The sequence below is a fragment of the Pezoporus wallicus genome, unplaced genomic scaffold (assembly GCF_028554395.1).
Source record: "Pezoporus wallicus isolate ANWC-B61680 ecotype Strahan unplaced genomic scaffold, APGP_CSIRO_Pwel_v1 contig_5416, whole genome shotgun sequence".
NCBI classification, from domain to species: Eukaryota; Metazoa; Chordata; class Aves; order Psittaciformes; family Psittacidae; genus Pezoporus; species Pezoporus wallicus.
In genome coordinates, this window is record NW_026642898.1 from 937811 (window position 1) to 954299 (window position 16489).

Here is a 16489-nt window from a genome sequence, read left to right on the forward strand (position 1 = left end):
GCGGGGGCCTCGTGGTCCCACAGGCAGGCACCGAGGACCCTGCTTCAGGGCCTGGTCCTGGGGCTGTGAGCCCCAGACGAGAACTCCAGCAGGCTCCTCTGCTGCAAAGAGTTGCGGCTTTCTAGCAAAGCCAAGAGCCGAGCCTTGTGGCAGCACACCATCAGTGATGTGTCTGCCGAAATGCGGCTTTAACCACGTTAACAGAAGGTCAAAAGAACACGAAGAGATGCTACCTGCAGTGTAAGAACTCGAAGAACTCGACAGGAATGGCAGCAGCTAATGGGATCAACCCCACGGGCTTGCAGCAGTGCCAGGTTCAAACACCCCCCACTGCAGGCTGTGTGGGGTTTGTTTTCCACATGTGCCCCAGTGACGAAGCACAACGCAGCAACACCATTTCTGAGGCAAGAGTTGTGCCTTGTTTATGAAATGGCTTCTGTATCGAGGGTACAAAGGCAGCACATGAGCAGGATCTATCGGTTTTGTTCACTGCACAATGGCCCCAACACCAACAGCTGCCATGCTTCAGAAATCACCTTTCTAACGGCTAAGTACACTAAATGGCCCCAGGGAGTAAGGAATTAGGTGGATTGGTCCCATAATACCACCTTATTTTAGCAAAATGTCAGGACAAATGACTGCGTATGTTCCCCGGAGGAGCAATCACACATCATAATTGATAGGTCAGTCGCCAGCTCTAACTTGTTTATTTCCTACCCAATTCATTAAACAAACCAGCAATCAGTAACTAACGTAAGGCAAAAAAGCACCAAAGCTGTTGTCAGGAGAGGCGCGCGTACCTCGGGAAAAGGAAGCACGTTCTTCGGTTATCAAAGAGATGTTGTCCCCCCTGTCTGCCCTGGTACCCGACAGCCTCGCCATCACCTCCTCCCTTCTTCACTACAGGTCTCATGTGGACAGTCAGTGCCACCCTCCTTGGGGCCGTCAGGCTGCACCGCACTAACAGTGATACCCATGTCTCAGGGTGCTCCCTGAACACACAGACCCTGTGTGCAAAGCACGCCTGTCACTTGGGATCTCACATGTATCTGCATGGATCTCTACACCATGTGCAGTGTAGGACTGATTTATAGCATTAAAACTCTCACATCCTTCTTAAGTAACCAGTGGGAAAAGCTAACATGAAATCATTATTGGTTTTAGCAAATCCATTTGTATGCATTTCTTTCCCCGCACTTTGAACCCATGTAAAGCATCACACTCATAGCACATGCCCATATACACTGCTGTATACATGCCATCTCAGATGGAGATAACCCATAGCTCCTGCTAGTTCTGGTTTAAACATTTGACTCTGGGCTATTTGTGGGATTTCTAAAAATAATCATTGGAATTTTCCTACCAGAGGTGTGTTTTATAGCAAACATCACCTTCACTGAAATAGAAAAACTGGAACCTGAACACCCAACGATGAACAGCCACGTTGGACAGAGGGTTTCAACTCCAACAGAAAAGGAGCAGTGCTGTGTTCAGAACTGGGTGTTAGTAAATGCATCCCATTAAACACCAGCAGTGTGTCAACGAGCTCTTAGGCTCATTGCTGGGGCTCTTCATGCAAAGACTCCATCATGCAGCAGGATTTAGACTTGATTTTATTGCACACTGAGGACTTGGGCCTTACCCAGCTCAACACCCTCAAGTGTTTGCTACAGTTAAATACATGAGAGTGGCGCTGAGGTCAGAAGCACTGCTCAGGGTACCACACAGGGAACATGGGATGACTTGCTCCTTACATACTCAGCATCCTCACAGATCCCTCAGTGCTACAGGATGGAACAGGGACCACTCGAGGGACCCTCCCAGCCCTGTCCTGGGTATCCTAAACCTGCAGGACAGGCTTTTGGTTTCATTCAGCATTTGCTACTGAGAAACTGAGCGACAGTTACTGCCGCACAGGATGTACACAGCTTGAACTCTGCTACGGTAAGAACCACCAGACTAACCAACCCACTCGAGGTTAGTGCTGAGGTCAGCGCTAGTGGCAGGCAAACAAGGAGGTGAACAAACAGCTATTTGAATTTCAAGCTCCATTTGAATCACAAGGAAAAAAAAGAAGAATCAATGTTTACCAAGGAGATATGAACAAAAGTTACTGGAAAATGGAAGCCTTTCCAGCCTGCGTTATTGTTTTTCTAAATAGTAGCTATGTTCCAAAGAGTCTCATTAGGAATGTCTGTAAACATGTTTGCAGGAGCTGTTTCCAGCATTCACAGATTTACACAAACACCAGGAAGAGAAGGAAAAGGAGAAAGAAACTGTGATGAAGAGTGCAGCCTTCATCATTTTGTCGTCTTTGTCAAGATCCCCTCCTTTGGCAACTGCAGCTCTGTCAAACCAGTTTGCACAGATAATACCTTGCCTTTATATCGAGTTTTGCATCCATGGACCTCAAAGGCCTTTGAGAATGAAGTCACTATTACTATACCGATCTTCATGTGGGTGAATGCTGATCTCAGTCTATATATTCATGAGCATTCCCTAGGACTCCCTGTGAAACCAGGGCTTTCCTGTGCCACTCCAGAAGGCAGCACAGGAGAGCAGAGCATGGGCACATGTGTCTAATTTCCCTGCAGAACCACTGTTACCATGGTAAGAAACTGCTCTTTTTTCCTTTTAGCACAACATTTGGATTCCCAGCCCAAAGAGAGCTGGACAGTTCACACCTGCATAAAGATCCCATGAATTTTGCTGCTCAGCTTACAAGGCCAAATGGCTGAACTCTGAATGGGGTCATTTTCAGAGGTGAGGTCTCCCCATCCCTCAGGGGCAGACAGTGATGTACAGAAGGCACAGGGACCCTCTCAGGCTACAGGGGTGAAGCCATGGCTGCTCTAGGGTGCTGAGATAAAGAAACCTGCTTTATGGAGACCAGTTCTCATCTGTTAAGAAAGTCACTAACAGCAACCCTGGAAAAGGACTGTAACCCATACCTTTACAGTAGACAGATGCTAAAGGGTGAAGAGTTCTTTTAACAGCCCACTACGACCACATAAAATCATTACCTATAAATAGCAAAATTATACGTAACAGAAAATACCAGCAGCATTTCCAGACAATTCTTGCTTCCACAGTGAAACACGGGACTTCCTTAAGGTTTGATTTTAAGCAAGTCCTGCTTCACCTCCCTGCCCAGCTCCAAAGGAAAACCTGAACATCCCTGAAGAGACTTCACTGGAAGAATCTCTCTGTGCTGGCTCAGGAAGGCTCCCTCTGAGGGCCCCTCCTGAGGAATCACCCTACCGCCACAACACAGCACAGCTACTCCAGTGCCCATATCCAAACAGGGCCATGTGTGCTCTGGAGAGGGAGAGGACAGAAGCACCTCTGTGCACTGCACCGACTCAGCACACACACTCATGGCAACAGAAGGAGCATTTGCTCAATGGACAGAATTCATTAAATTATCCAAGAGATGTATAAAATTAAAGGCTGTAAAAAGTAAACCATAAAAACCGTCATCAGGTTTCGTACTGGAGATGACGAACACGAGGTAAGGAAAGCACAATACGAGGGTACAGGGAACATCAATTTGCAGCTTGCTGGAGAGTTGTATTTTAGTGACAGCAGCTCTGCTTCTCCATTTTGTGAGAGGGAACAATCCGTTTCTGTGGAAAACATATCTATGCCCTCCTTCCAAGCTGCACTTCTGCTACTTCCAAAGTCAATCCAACAAAACCCTTTGAAAGAGCTTTTGAACGAGCCTGACCTGGGTTTAGGCAGAAATGACTATTTTAGTTTGCTGCAGATGTCATTAACACCTGCCCAGGACTGACACCCTGCTTTCAAAATAAAGACAGGTCACCCTACTTTTAATTTCACACAGGCACGTAAGTGGTAAACACTGGGAACATTCCTGTTAATGATACCATCTGGTGCCTCCCATAACTGTGTAATATTGAGCCTTCCAAACAAGATGTAATGGCAGCAACACACAAACCCACTGACATTTACAGTAAGGAAATTTATTACCAGCCAGCAGTTCGGAATGGCTGTGTTTGCATGGCTGCTGGTGCTGTAAAACCATCACCTTTCCCAACCGAGTGGAGGCACAATAAATAATGGATTTTCATCCATGCACATATTACTGAAGCATAAAAAATTCATTGCCCCAACACAACAGCATCTTAAGCAACAGTTACTTCTTTAAAAATTAATACTACTCTCCTGGTTAAGTGCAAACTGCACACACCGAGCCTGTGTTTGTGACACCAACGGGATAACAGGAAAATGGGAACACAGAGGAATGTGTTCGTTTTAACTTTGATCTGTGACTCTTGATATTTAAAAGCAGGGAGCTCCTCTCACCCTGCCTAGGCTCTCTGCTTAGCATCTTTATGATCATTAGCAGAGGCTTAATGATTTAAAAAAACCCAAACACCAAAAACCTTTCACATTTAAATCATAGAACAGTTTAGTTCTAAGGAACTGTTAAAGGCCCAACCTGCCTGCAAGAAGCAGGGACACCCACAACAATTTTAGCCCATTTCGGTACATTCCAGTGCCTCAGCTGAGTTCACACAGAACTGAGTCACAGCAGAGCCTCCTGTTACTACAGGTGTCCCACGCAGTCTGAATACGCCTTGCTTGAAGGCAGACAGCTCTAAAATACAACAGCACCAAAGGCTTCTCTTCACCACTCAGTCATTCCGTGCCCCGTCAGCCTCCCTGCGGGAGCACAGCTGGAGAGGAGGCACCTCGGAAGCACAGCTATTCCCTGCCACACGGGGATGGGGGACGGAAGCTTCCCGGTCAGCCGCGGCTCGGGAAGCTGCGGGGAGCTTGCTCTAACACACATCTGCACTCGAGGAGGGCAGGCGCTGCAGAGCACTGCTTGTACCTGCCCTGCCCTCCCGCTTGAGGCTTCTCTCTGGATGCCTAAGGTGAAAAGCTTGCTCCCTCCATTTCTCTCAACCTGTCAGAAGCAAACAGCTCTGCCTGTTCAGAACAGGCTGTTCTGTTGTACACAGCCTCTCCCCGTTTTAAAACCTCTGTCCGCTCCTTGGTTTTATTATCATTTAAGTGCAACTGAGCTCAGATTTTCTATCTGTGCTCTCTGGACGAGCTGGGACTCAGTCACGGGTTGCAAATGTCCTTGCCTTTTCCTCTGCTTCCCTCCACAACGAGGTGTTAACTGTCAGTGCACCAGCTCTCCATAGGCCAGGGTAATGCATTATGCTCACTCTGCATGGTTGACCCAAAACACTGCAGACCCTGCTCAGTTTGTTCAGTAGGAAGCACTGAGGATGGAGCAGTCAGGTACGTCCCACCTACACACAGCCCCTCAGGTTCAAGTGAAGACTTAGGGCAGCTTCTCGTTAGCAGAAGCTACAGAGTGCCAAATGCCTCACGAGCATCCTGGGGGAGGCAGGATCTCTCAGAGAAGAGTTTCCTATACGAGCACTCGTGTATATCTAGTTTATTTTCCTTCTCAAACAAGCTGCCCCAAATGACAGGTTCTGTCAAGCCTGAAAATGATTTAGGTTTTTGGTTTTCAGTTTTACCTGGTAGCTCCATTTATTTTCCTTTTAGAAACCCTGCAAATATACTGGGCATGTTTGATTCTGGGTTTAAAGTCCTGAAGCTTTACAGTGGACATAAAAAAGCTCATTTAATAGAGATTAGTCCAGGACAGTGTTTCCAATTGCAACTCATTGAGTAGCTTCTGCAATACAAAGAATATGCATGAACATAATTTCAATGGAACAAGTTGTGAGATTGCTCTAAGAACAACTACATTGATAAAAACATGCGTGAAAGTTTTAGTATTTTCTCTCATTTTACGTTTGAAAAACGATATTAAACTGCTTTCAGGCCACAGGCATGAGCCTGGAATCAAGTAAACACACACAATACTGGCACTGAAATCTGTGAAGGTAGCAGTGCTTGTATTCCCATTTCTTGCATCTTAAATTAACACTGACCCTTTGCGGTTGAGCTTCCATTTCCCCACCAGGCTTTCAGCCTTTTCTCATGCTCTGACCCCGAATGGTTCCATGTGATAGTGCAGAACTACACACACACAGTGAACCAGCTCTTCCTAGAGTCTCCTATTTGCAGACCCCTTCTGGATGGTGCAGAGGCTGGAGACCGCAGCTCACCCCTGTGCAGAACAGCACCCACCGCTGACAGGGTCACAGAGGCCCACAACTGCTTGGAGGGGAAAAGAGGACATTGAAAGTTTTGTTTGAAACAGTAAAGGAAAAATCTTCTGAAGAAGAAAAAAACCTAGTGCCATTAGAATAACTCGCTACACAGGAGGTAAGCAGACTTCACCACTCCAGTGACAACCCTTCTGTTCCCATAAGCTGTAGAGCAATGCAAGTATGAAGGAGCAGAAGGATACCACCTCCCACAGCCCATGCCACTGCTCGGAACAGAAGGCAGCATGTTTTCATGCACAGTATTATTCAATTCCATGTGTACAGGGCCTCTTCTCCAGCTTCTGAACAGTATTAATCCTGATAAGGTCCTCTGTGTGGTCAGGTAAAGCAACTTTTGAGGACAGTTTCCAGTAGAAGGTTAAAGGCTGTAACATGGCAGTTGCTTTGGATGGTGTTTTAACTCCAGGACTGCTGAGAAAGCACACTGCCCACTCACATGGAATGCAGACCTGGCCCCTGAGGGAGCGCAGGACCTGCAGTTGATGTCCCCAGGTCAATGTGGGGCAGCTCTCCAGCCACCCTGGCAACACTCAGCTCTTGACCACAGCTGAAGTCAGCGACTCGGGGAACACAGCGCTGGGCTCAGCCTCCTTCCCTCACTGCTTCTGACCCCATGTAAGGATTCCCTGTAACACACCTGCACCATCGCTTGAGAAGCACTAAACTGACTAGTGGGTTGGTTTGGGTTTTTTTTCCAATTAAACTTATACAGCACTGTATGTGCTTCTGCAGTGCCTTAATAACTGTTCTGTCTTCTTCCTATGAGCTACAGCAGAAAAACCTGTTCTGAACTCTGCAGTAAAACCTGACAGCTTGAACGCAGCCATGACATAAAAACACAAGTAAACCTGGTAGCGTGAATAATAATGAAAGGGCAGAAACAGGAAAATAATTCAACAGATGTGTGACATTTTTGTTCTTCACTGTGGATCAGTTATTCTTGTTAATTATATCACCTATTCTTCCCTTTTATTGATAATTACATGAAGCAGATGGATAACAGAATGCTCCCAGATGGTGGGAAAGCAAACAAGTTTATCAATTGTTTATTTATGAAGAAATCATTAAAAATTATTTCATTATCTGTAGTTTTCTACTGCACCCATAATGACATGCACCGCCAGGGCCAGCAGCACTTTACAAGTTATTTAGTATTCTGTTGTAACCAACTGGTTTTTAACGTAACTCGACTGAAATGACTGACAGATGTGCAAAACACAATCATAATCTAATCTGCTTTAACACTGTGGGAATTAAGATTTGGAATCTTTGGATCTTCTGCCAATTGGCTCTTCAGAGCCAGTTACTGACTTGGAATACAAAACTGAGAGCTCTCCTCTGACTCGGAGCAGCTGCAGCAGCGACTGATGCAGCAGCAGCCGGTGCTCTGCAGGGCTGTCCTCAGCCCCACAGCAGGGCAGCAGGAGCGGGTGCTCCTGCAGGGGCTCAGCATGAGCAGGCTCCCAAGCCTTGTGCTTCCCGGGCTACAGCAAACGAGACCGTTGGCATCTGTGCCATTGGGCAGGGCTGCGGGGCAGGCAGCGGGGCTCAGCACCTCCCCTCTGTGCCTCCTCTGGCAATCCATGCCTGATTTACCCCAATGTCTTCCACAGAGCAATGGGAGACAGAGTCTTGTGGAACAGACACAAACCCAGCAGCAAAATGTATTTGCCATCTCGGGGAGGGGGGTAAAACCACACTGTGTCACTAGTGACTGTCCCAGGAAAATATTACTATGTTCATTAAGGATGTGAAGCCCTTTAGGAAATGGAGAGCCACGGCTCCCAGGGAGCCTAGAGGAAGAAGGACCTGTGCTTTCTTAGACACCACAAAGCACAGCCCGTGCTGCCTGCTAGAAGCAGGAGCAAGCAGGCAGGAACCCATGGCAGGGCAGTGCACAGCTTTCCCCCTTTTTGATTTTTCCAGACACTGCAGTAGAACAGAGATCTGACAGAGGGACAACGAGAACAAGTTATCACAGACCTAATTTCAGGTCCTCATCTGTCTGTAACAACCCATCCAGACCTTCAGGAAAACCACCTCTCCAGCACAGCCGAGATCCATCTGGACTGGCAACACATGGGAATTAGCTGAGGGCAAAGCCTTTCTGATTGAGATTGCAGCTTTTGCTTCTGGCTTTGGAGGAAGGGATCGGGGAAAACAGTCCTTGTGGCTGCTGGCTGAGTTATCTCCACTGGGTCAATATTTATGAGTGAATCTCTTCATGCTCCCAGGCAGGCTGGAATGTACTGAAGAGATACACAAAGTGATGGAGCCCCAGGGCTCCCACTGCACACCCTCTCTGAGATACTACGACACTAATGGCCTACAGAGATGTATATGCACAAATCAAGAGCCGTGCTTAGGCAGGGAATGGCTGAGCTGCTCAGCCCCAAGCTGTTCCTGGTGAAAAATGGATTCTGCAGCAAGAATAGGAGAGAGAGCTGGAATGAGAGGAAGGCAGCGGAAAAAACAAGAGATAGAAGCAGATGCTGATGGCCAGATATCATGGGGCATCTTTTGGGCATCAAAGCAAGAATTTTGCTACTATTCTCTCCATCGTAAGTGACAGATACTCCAGCAATGGATTAGGACAGGCAATCAAATGAAGATTTTGCATTTCTGACATTGACTTGCATTTACAATGTTTGTATTGTACTTCATGTGAAAGACCCCTGCCACCACTGCAGAGGTGCCTAAAACAAGAGTTACAATAATAACCCATCCTCCAGCTCTCAGGAGCAAAGGGCCCATGGGCTGATGTCTGAAGGAAGTGCTGTCTACACACCTCGTGAACTCAGAGAGTATCATAAAGAAACGAGGAGAGCTCTCAACTACCTGGAATCCCTGCTTGCCCAAAGCTTTCCAGATCCTGCAGGATCCTGCCCACCTGCTTAAACCCACTGTACCAAGAGGACAGCAGAAGTTTTCTCCTTACTGCTACCCAGGTGCTCACCCCAGACAACTCCCTCCTCCTTCCTGCTCCAGCCTCTTTGCCCTCACTTCTCCCTCTCTTCTCCAAGCTTTCCCTACAATATTGTTTTCCCATTTCCCTGTTACCTCCCTTCCTAGGCTGCTGGCATCTTCTTGGTGACCAACACATCTCACCTTCTCTCACAGTATTTTAAGGGTGATAGTTCTCAGCCTCTCCATTTTGCAGTTATCACATATAACTCCTTGGTGGGATATTTTGCTCTTTGCAATACAGACTGTGTCCTTCTGTTGACAGAGTGTCTGGGCAGGCCTTGTGATGGTTGCAAAATGCAGAAGTATCATCTTGTGCCAACTGAAATTTGATCATATTAATTTTATAAAATACACCTCATTTTATGTGCAATTCAGCTGCAGGATTTTGCAGGAAAGTGCAAGATTATCCATGGGGATCAATTTTCCTTTCTGAATTCAGAGTCGAGAGAGGGTAAATGCCTTATGCCTGCTACTACCAGAGCTAACAAAACATCCAGGATCTAAAAGCAGCACCAGTTTCTTACTTCTACAAGCACACTCAGTCCCCTGTGGTAGGTTACCTCCCAATTCATAAAGCTTTCCCAACGTATGGTGGCCAAAGGTCAATTCATTCACTCAACAGAGGAGTCAATTTAGCTTTATGTGGTTTCAGATTCTTGGTCCTTCAGAAAACGACAGGCAGCAGCAGTGGACTGGCTTTATCCTCAAGTTACCACCTAGGGATCAACCCCAGATGTCAGCTTTGATAGAACACAGTCTGTCAGGAATCTATAATTAATGCTGGCACATATGCATCAGCTCTCATGCAGTGGGCAGCCTTCACCTCTCTTCAGCAGAACTTTGTTAGTGAAAATCTCACACATTTTATTAATTAGAAATTGATTAAACTTTCAAGATTTTAACTGATTATCTCAGTGCTCAGGCTCAGGCTCAGCACACAAAAGATTTGCAGATCTCCCCATCACAGGAAGTCTGATTCCCAGCTCCAGCAAACACACTCAGAGGAGCTCTTCTTGCAAGTGAGCAACAGGTCAGTTTAAAGATAAACCAGGATGTGGTTTAAAGAACAGTGTGGGACAGTTTATCCTGCAGAGAACGGGGTGGGGGGGAGGGTGTTGAGGGAAGACTGTTCAACAAAGCCAAACTGACACCAATGGCCTCAGCCATGTTCTGGATCTTGCTTTGCCAACTGCTGCCTAATTAAGAGTTTTGGGTGCCAAAAAATACTGACTAACTGTGAAAAGGACAGCTCTAAAATACGATATGGGAGCCCCTCGCAGCCAACCGGAGTTCACAGACAGACACAAAGCTCCCTAATTATATTTCTTTAGGAAACTGCAGCTACCTACTGAGAATATCCCTCACTAATGGGGTTTTTCTGATGTCAGCTTTGCTGGTTACTTGTGAGGAATCATCTTCATATCAAATTTTAGTTACTTAAAAATGTAAGACAGAATAAGGCGTCAGTTATTTAACATAGGAAATGGAGAGACTTTTAGGTCAGAACCTCCAGCCTTCACGAGCCCTACACAAATCAGAAGTGTTTGGTAGAGACCACAACCCTTTCTTTTACTGTTAAATCATTCCTGATATTTTGAAGTGTTCTTTGAGGGTTTCTTGTGCATGGAAGAAATCTGGCTTTGGGACTGAAACCTAACATGTATTTAAGCAATTTCTACAGCAATAGTCAGCATCATGGCATTGTCTTTTTTCCACTTGCAGAGTGACATGGAAATAAACTTACCAGAAGAATGACTAAACAGCAAGTCAGAGCATTTAGAATGTGCTGGGAGTTTGAGAGCAACGTCACGAGAAGCCACTGCTAAAATGGAAGCAATTGTTTGCAGATGTTCCAGGTCAGCGGCTGCTCCTATAACGTGTTTGAAATTCAAGCTCAGAAGCAGCGGCGGCCGTGCAGAAGCAGGGCTGGGATTGTGAGGGTATGGACACCATGTTCAGTGTAATTAAGAAGCAACCTATCAACACTGGGATGGTAATGCCATCCCATCTGCCAAAGCCTGCACTAGCTGGCACCATGCCTTCCGCCTGCTGCTGCTTCTGTTACCCACCTGATCCTTGGAGACCTGCTCTGATGGAGCGTTTATGCCAAGCTCTTCCAGAGGATAGACAATCTGTCGTCTTGGTCGCACGGGAGCCATGTAATGAAGGGCAGATGTCAGGGAATGGGCACAGGGAGTCTGAAACTGAAAGGCAGCGATCTATATTTCAGCAGAGAGAATGTCAGAGCAGTGCATCACAGATGTCTGTTGTATGGCTTTGCAAATACAAAATTCTTAGCTCTGTTGGCTAAATCTGAGAGAAAAATCAGCAAATAAACAAACATACTCAGAGCAGAGGAATGAATTGCAGCTAATTCCTGACACTAATGAAGATAATTATGAGAGTAATTACATTACCAGCTCTGTGGGAATGACAGATAAACAAGTGGTTTGGTTTATGGGATTTTTCAGCACAAGTATTTTCCCCAGGAGGATATTTTGCTCCATAGTGATCATGAATCAGCTTGACTTGACCCCATTAAGCAGTGTTATCTGCTTACTCTAACCTTTGCTCCTTTGGCAAAGGAGGGTTATGAATTCATATCAGATTCTATACCGACCAAAATGTCAATTTCACCCAAGTGATAAATGTTAATCAACTGGCAGAAACCTGAGGTGAACAAACCCCTGATGCTAATACGAGGAGCATGGATCATTAGGAATAGCTGTATTCCATTTATTACAGCATGACTGGCTCTGTCATAATTTACAACATGAAAGGGACAAAAAATAAATGAGACTTCCTGTAAGTAGAGAATGAGCGTTAATGCAAACTAAATTACACTGAAGTACCATTCCAGCCACCAGTAATGAAAAACTTGATCTTACTATGTTGAGAACTGAGTAAAATATCACATTTACCACTTAGAAAGCAATGGTAAGCTAAAGTAACTTAAAGGAACTCTGTAGCCTGGAAATAGGCCAAACTAGAATCATTAGTAAGATTTAACTTTCCTCTTCCAGCCACTGCCATTAAACTGCATTTTTGTAAGTGCCTCTTAAGCATCTGAGAACCTAATGCTATGTAAGGACATTGGTTCCTCAAGAGAACACTTCATAAACCTCCACAAAAGTGCACAGGAAAAAACATCCTTCTGAAAATATGCTTGTGTGTAACCTGGCAATTCCTGTGTCCGGAATGGGGCTGTCTCAAAAACACCTAAGCCACTGAGGACAGGAGTCATTTCAGTCAGCATCTCAGAGCTGGGTGCTTACTTGAGGCAGCAGTGCAGATGCCCCCAGGTAGAGATGAGCATCCCCAGAGGGCAATTCCTTCCACCCTGAGATAGGCAGTAATGATGGATGGCTGAAGTGCCCTCTGGATGCACTGAGCTTCCTCCGTTAACGCTGGCAGGAGCCTGGACCAGACAGTAGCTCTAGAAGGCAGCACAGCATGAGCTGACATGTTTGTTTACCCTTTTCTGACATGAGACTGATGACAAGACACACACATCAGTGCTGTGGAAAGAATCTTTCGGTTTGCTTCCAGAAATGACTCTGTTCTCAGCAGTGGCTTTTCTCTCACAGCATTAGGGTTTCAAGGCTCTGCAGGCCCTTGCTGAAACACAAGCCACATTTTCAACAGCAGTGAGGTGCTGAGGTCCCACCAGCTTCTGATGAAACACAGTCTAGAGCCTAAGTCACTTCTGAAGAGGTTTTACAGAGCTCTGTGTTTTAGTGGCTTTAGTAGTATCCCCGTGCATTTACTTATGCTACATTACACCCAGTAACATCATTCCTTTTTCCTTCCCTGCCCTCCATCCTGAACCTAAACAAATACTGGTACCATTCAGAATTCATTATGCAGGTGAGTGGTGGTACATGGGACAGCACAACTCAATCAGGTTCTATTAATAAACTACGAGAGGAAATACAAATCATTGTTAAAGATACACCATGTCCTTTCTGCCTTGTCACTACTGGCACGTTAAAACAACGAAATCAAAACTCTAATGTTGGTCTCCTCAGTTGATGAGGTTCTTGTTTCTTTATGCGTACATCTAACACAACGGCAAGAAACAAAGTCAAACCCAGACTAAAGCTTGCAACTGAGATGCAGGGCTCTAATTTAGGCAGGAGTGGGAATACTGCATGCCTGCTACTTCATCCTAGAACCCATCTATTGGGAATGGACAGCAAAGGGCAGAGGCTTGACTGTTGGGACTACAGCTCGTTTATGGAGGGGGCTGACAAGGCACAAAGCAACAGCAGCACACAAACTTGTATGGGTAAGAAGCATATATATTTCTCCTAGAAACTAGCAAGGAGGTATCAAATGATTCATTCCTCTGCACACTTCAAACTGCTGCTCCTCCACATGCTTCCTGAAGCTATTGAGTACGTCTGGAGTCACTGCACTACAGAGCATCTACTGAGCGTACGTACCATGCAACCGCTACATCCGTGAGTGCAGATGATATCATGCAAGAAGTAAAAAAGTACAATTTGCTGCAGTTTGCTAAGAAAATTCCTGTTTATAGCCACTCACAGAAGCAAAGAGAAAAATAAAGTGAGAAAAGGTGACAACATTTAGTATCAGAAATACAAATAACTTTGTCCTTACCTTGCCTTCCACATACTGTGGATAAATAGGGTAGTAAAGAGAGGATTTGTGGGCCAAGCGAAGCATCTCCTTTAGAAAGTATTTTGTATAGTGATGAAATACGGGATTTAAGACAAAGTGGCAAAGATGTCCGTGTTCCTCTCGCTGGTGGCGATTGAAATTAATAAAGGCTTCAATGTTGTAATGTGATCGAATGTACTCAATATGCTGGAAAACAAGAACATGGAGATCAGCAGTGACAAGACAGCTCCATTTACACTACTGGAGCAAGTCTAGTGAGTTGCTTCCTATCACCTAAGAAACCAAATATGAACACTGAAATGCAGTGCCTGCGGGCATTGTTCTCAGTTAAAGCACTGACTGAACATACTTCTATTGGAAACCCTGTCACTGTATCAAAGCCTTCTCTTGCAGCTTGCCCACCTTTCCTACAGGGAATGCAGAGCTGACCTTTTCACAGTGTTAATGTAGACAGGTTAATGGACATTCAGGGAGGGGAAAAGAAAAAACAAGCAACTAACCCAAACCCCACAACTGTTCTGCTGAGTTCAAGCCAGAGGAGCCCAGATTGTCCCCTCACAACACTGACACTGAGGAAGGGGAATTCTGCAGAAGAGCTGCGTACGAAATGCCCTCCAACAAGGGCTGAAGTGATAAGCTGACATTTTTGCACATTATACGCTCAAGAGAAACTGCTATATCCTCTTATCTCAATGCTCTTAATAAAATTAAGAGCTGTTTTTGAAACCAGGAGTGACTATGGTAAAAACTGAGCAAACAGCTGCTGAACAATGTAAAATCTGCCACAGAAGTAAGCCTCAAAGAAGGTTTATTTTTTCCAGACTAATGTGCAACGTGGTCTTTTTTTGTGCTCCATTGGAACATGGACTTTTTATTTGCTTTGAAGGGTGTGATTCAGAATCACTCAGAACCTACAGCTGGAGAACAGAAGGTAAGAAAGCAAATCTAGAAGGACAGCTACTGCTCTGCAGTACACACGGCAAAACTGCTTATTGACTTTGTCAAATAGGGGGCAGAACAGGTGATGATGAACATATTTAGAGGCAGAATGGCTTTCTGCTGAAGAACCAAGAAGAGGTGCAGGAGACACTTCCAGAATGCATCAGCAGCTTCCTGCAAATCACAGTATGAGTTTTTGTGTGCCAGTCATCACCTATGGGAAGGGCAATTATGAGGTCTGCATTGTCAGGAAAGAGAAAGGAAGTTTAGAGGAGCAGTATCTTTTACATAGACTTTCTGTTAGGTACACCTATAGTGGCAAGCTTGAAACTCAGCCTGTAGAACTGAGGTCTAAGCATTACAGTTTTCACCCAACACAGAAACAGGATTTACCATTTCATCTCTAATGACAGAAATGCCAACTATTTGATCCAGAACTTCTGCTACAAAAGCCTTCACTGCGTTCCCATCCTGCAAGGCAAAACACATGCACATTCCCTATTTCATTGGTACTCTTTAACCTGACTGCATTTCAACACACAGTTAAAATACTTTCCTCCCAGTATACGCACTCCCGCAGTTTAACCACTCTGCCCTAACTTGAGGCACGATGTTTAAATGGTATTTGTGGCTGGACTCTGGACCATGCAGAACTTTATGGAACTGAAGGTTCAGTTAAGATCTAGCTAACAGCAGCGCTGTAAGCTCAGCCACTACTTTAGTCCTGGGTTAAGTTCTGGTCTTAGGAAAGAATATTCATTAAAACAGATATTCCACATCAATAGTTGTATAAAATGGATTTCCCTGCAGCTGTATGACTGGTAATGACAGCGCTTGGGTTTTGTCTATGCAGCATTTTCCATCACACAACAAAACTGCAGATGTTCCCTGCTGTCTGCTGGGCATGCACCCATCCACATCATGGGAAGGAACTGTCTGCTGGGCATGTGCCTTTCCACATCATGGGAAGGAACTGTCTGCTGGGCATGTGCCTGTCCGCATCATGGGAAGACACTTGTCTGCTGGGTATGTGCCTGTCCGCATCATGGGAAGGAGAAAGAGGCTCCATCATGTGACAGACACAAGTACATGTTCATCACACAACCAGATATGCATGCAAGAAAAAGCAACAACATAAAGGAGGCTGTGGGTGGCCAAGGCATGCATCCAGCCTGCTTCTGAACCTACACTGGTACACAGGTTAGATTAACCATCAGGTCAGGCTGAATACAGCCTATGCCGACTGTTGGTACTGACTTGAGTACCTCTACAGTATATAGAGAGAGTTCACTGGTTTCATGTAACAAATTATGGTTGTTTTTACCAGTGTTTATCCATTCTCCCATAAGTGTCTTTGCAAGCAATACTCACGGGATCCCTGCGAACCAGAGTGGATATCCTGAAGTCATTCAGTATCCTTTTATTCAAGCTAAGGGTTTCAGTGAGCATCTGGACACCAGGCAGGTCATTGCTTGTTGCGCTTCTTACATTAAATGACCTATAAAAGAAAGGGAAAAAGACAAAAAGCTCACTCTGTGACAAATTAAAGCCAATTCCCACACTGTGACAACCTGCCTTCCACAAGCATTGCACGCACCTCTTTTAGAAGCTGGAAATGATTGCTGTATGACAATGGTTCCAAGTGCATATATTAGCTTAGTGTATGAGAACATAAAAGATCATACAACAGCTACTTAAAACAACTCAAGATGCTGCTTTAACTGTTACTGAACACTCAGTCTTTCTGCACCTACAGT

The 16489-nt window shown here is 45.3% G+C and overlaps 1 protein-coding gene across 5 annotated transcripts in view; it reads right to left on the reverse strand.

The window, feature by feature from the left end:
- CFAP61 (cilia and flagella associated protein 61) overlaps nucleotides 1-16489 on the reverse strand; it is a 105279-nt gene that overhangs the window by 56744 nt on the left and 32046 nt on the right. For 4 of the 5 annotated variants that reach the window (XM_057433125.1, XM_057433123.1, XM_057433126.1 and 1 more), the window contains 4 exons: nucleotides 16104-16230; nucleotides 15126-15203; nucleotides 13773-13979; nucleotides 11219-11353 (listed from right to left, as the gene is read on the reverse strand). In XM_057433125.1, coding sequence (XP_057289108.1) covers nucleotides 11219-11353; nucleotides 13773-13979; nucleotides 15126-15203; nucleotides 16104-16230 — 547 coding nt within the window. The remainder of the gene's footprint in view (nucleotides 1-11218; nucleotides 11354-13772; nucleotides 13980-15125; nucleotides 15204-16103; nucleotides 16231-16489) is intronic. The other variant, XM_057433124.1, reaches the window with a different exon arrangement.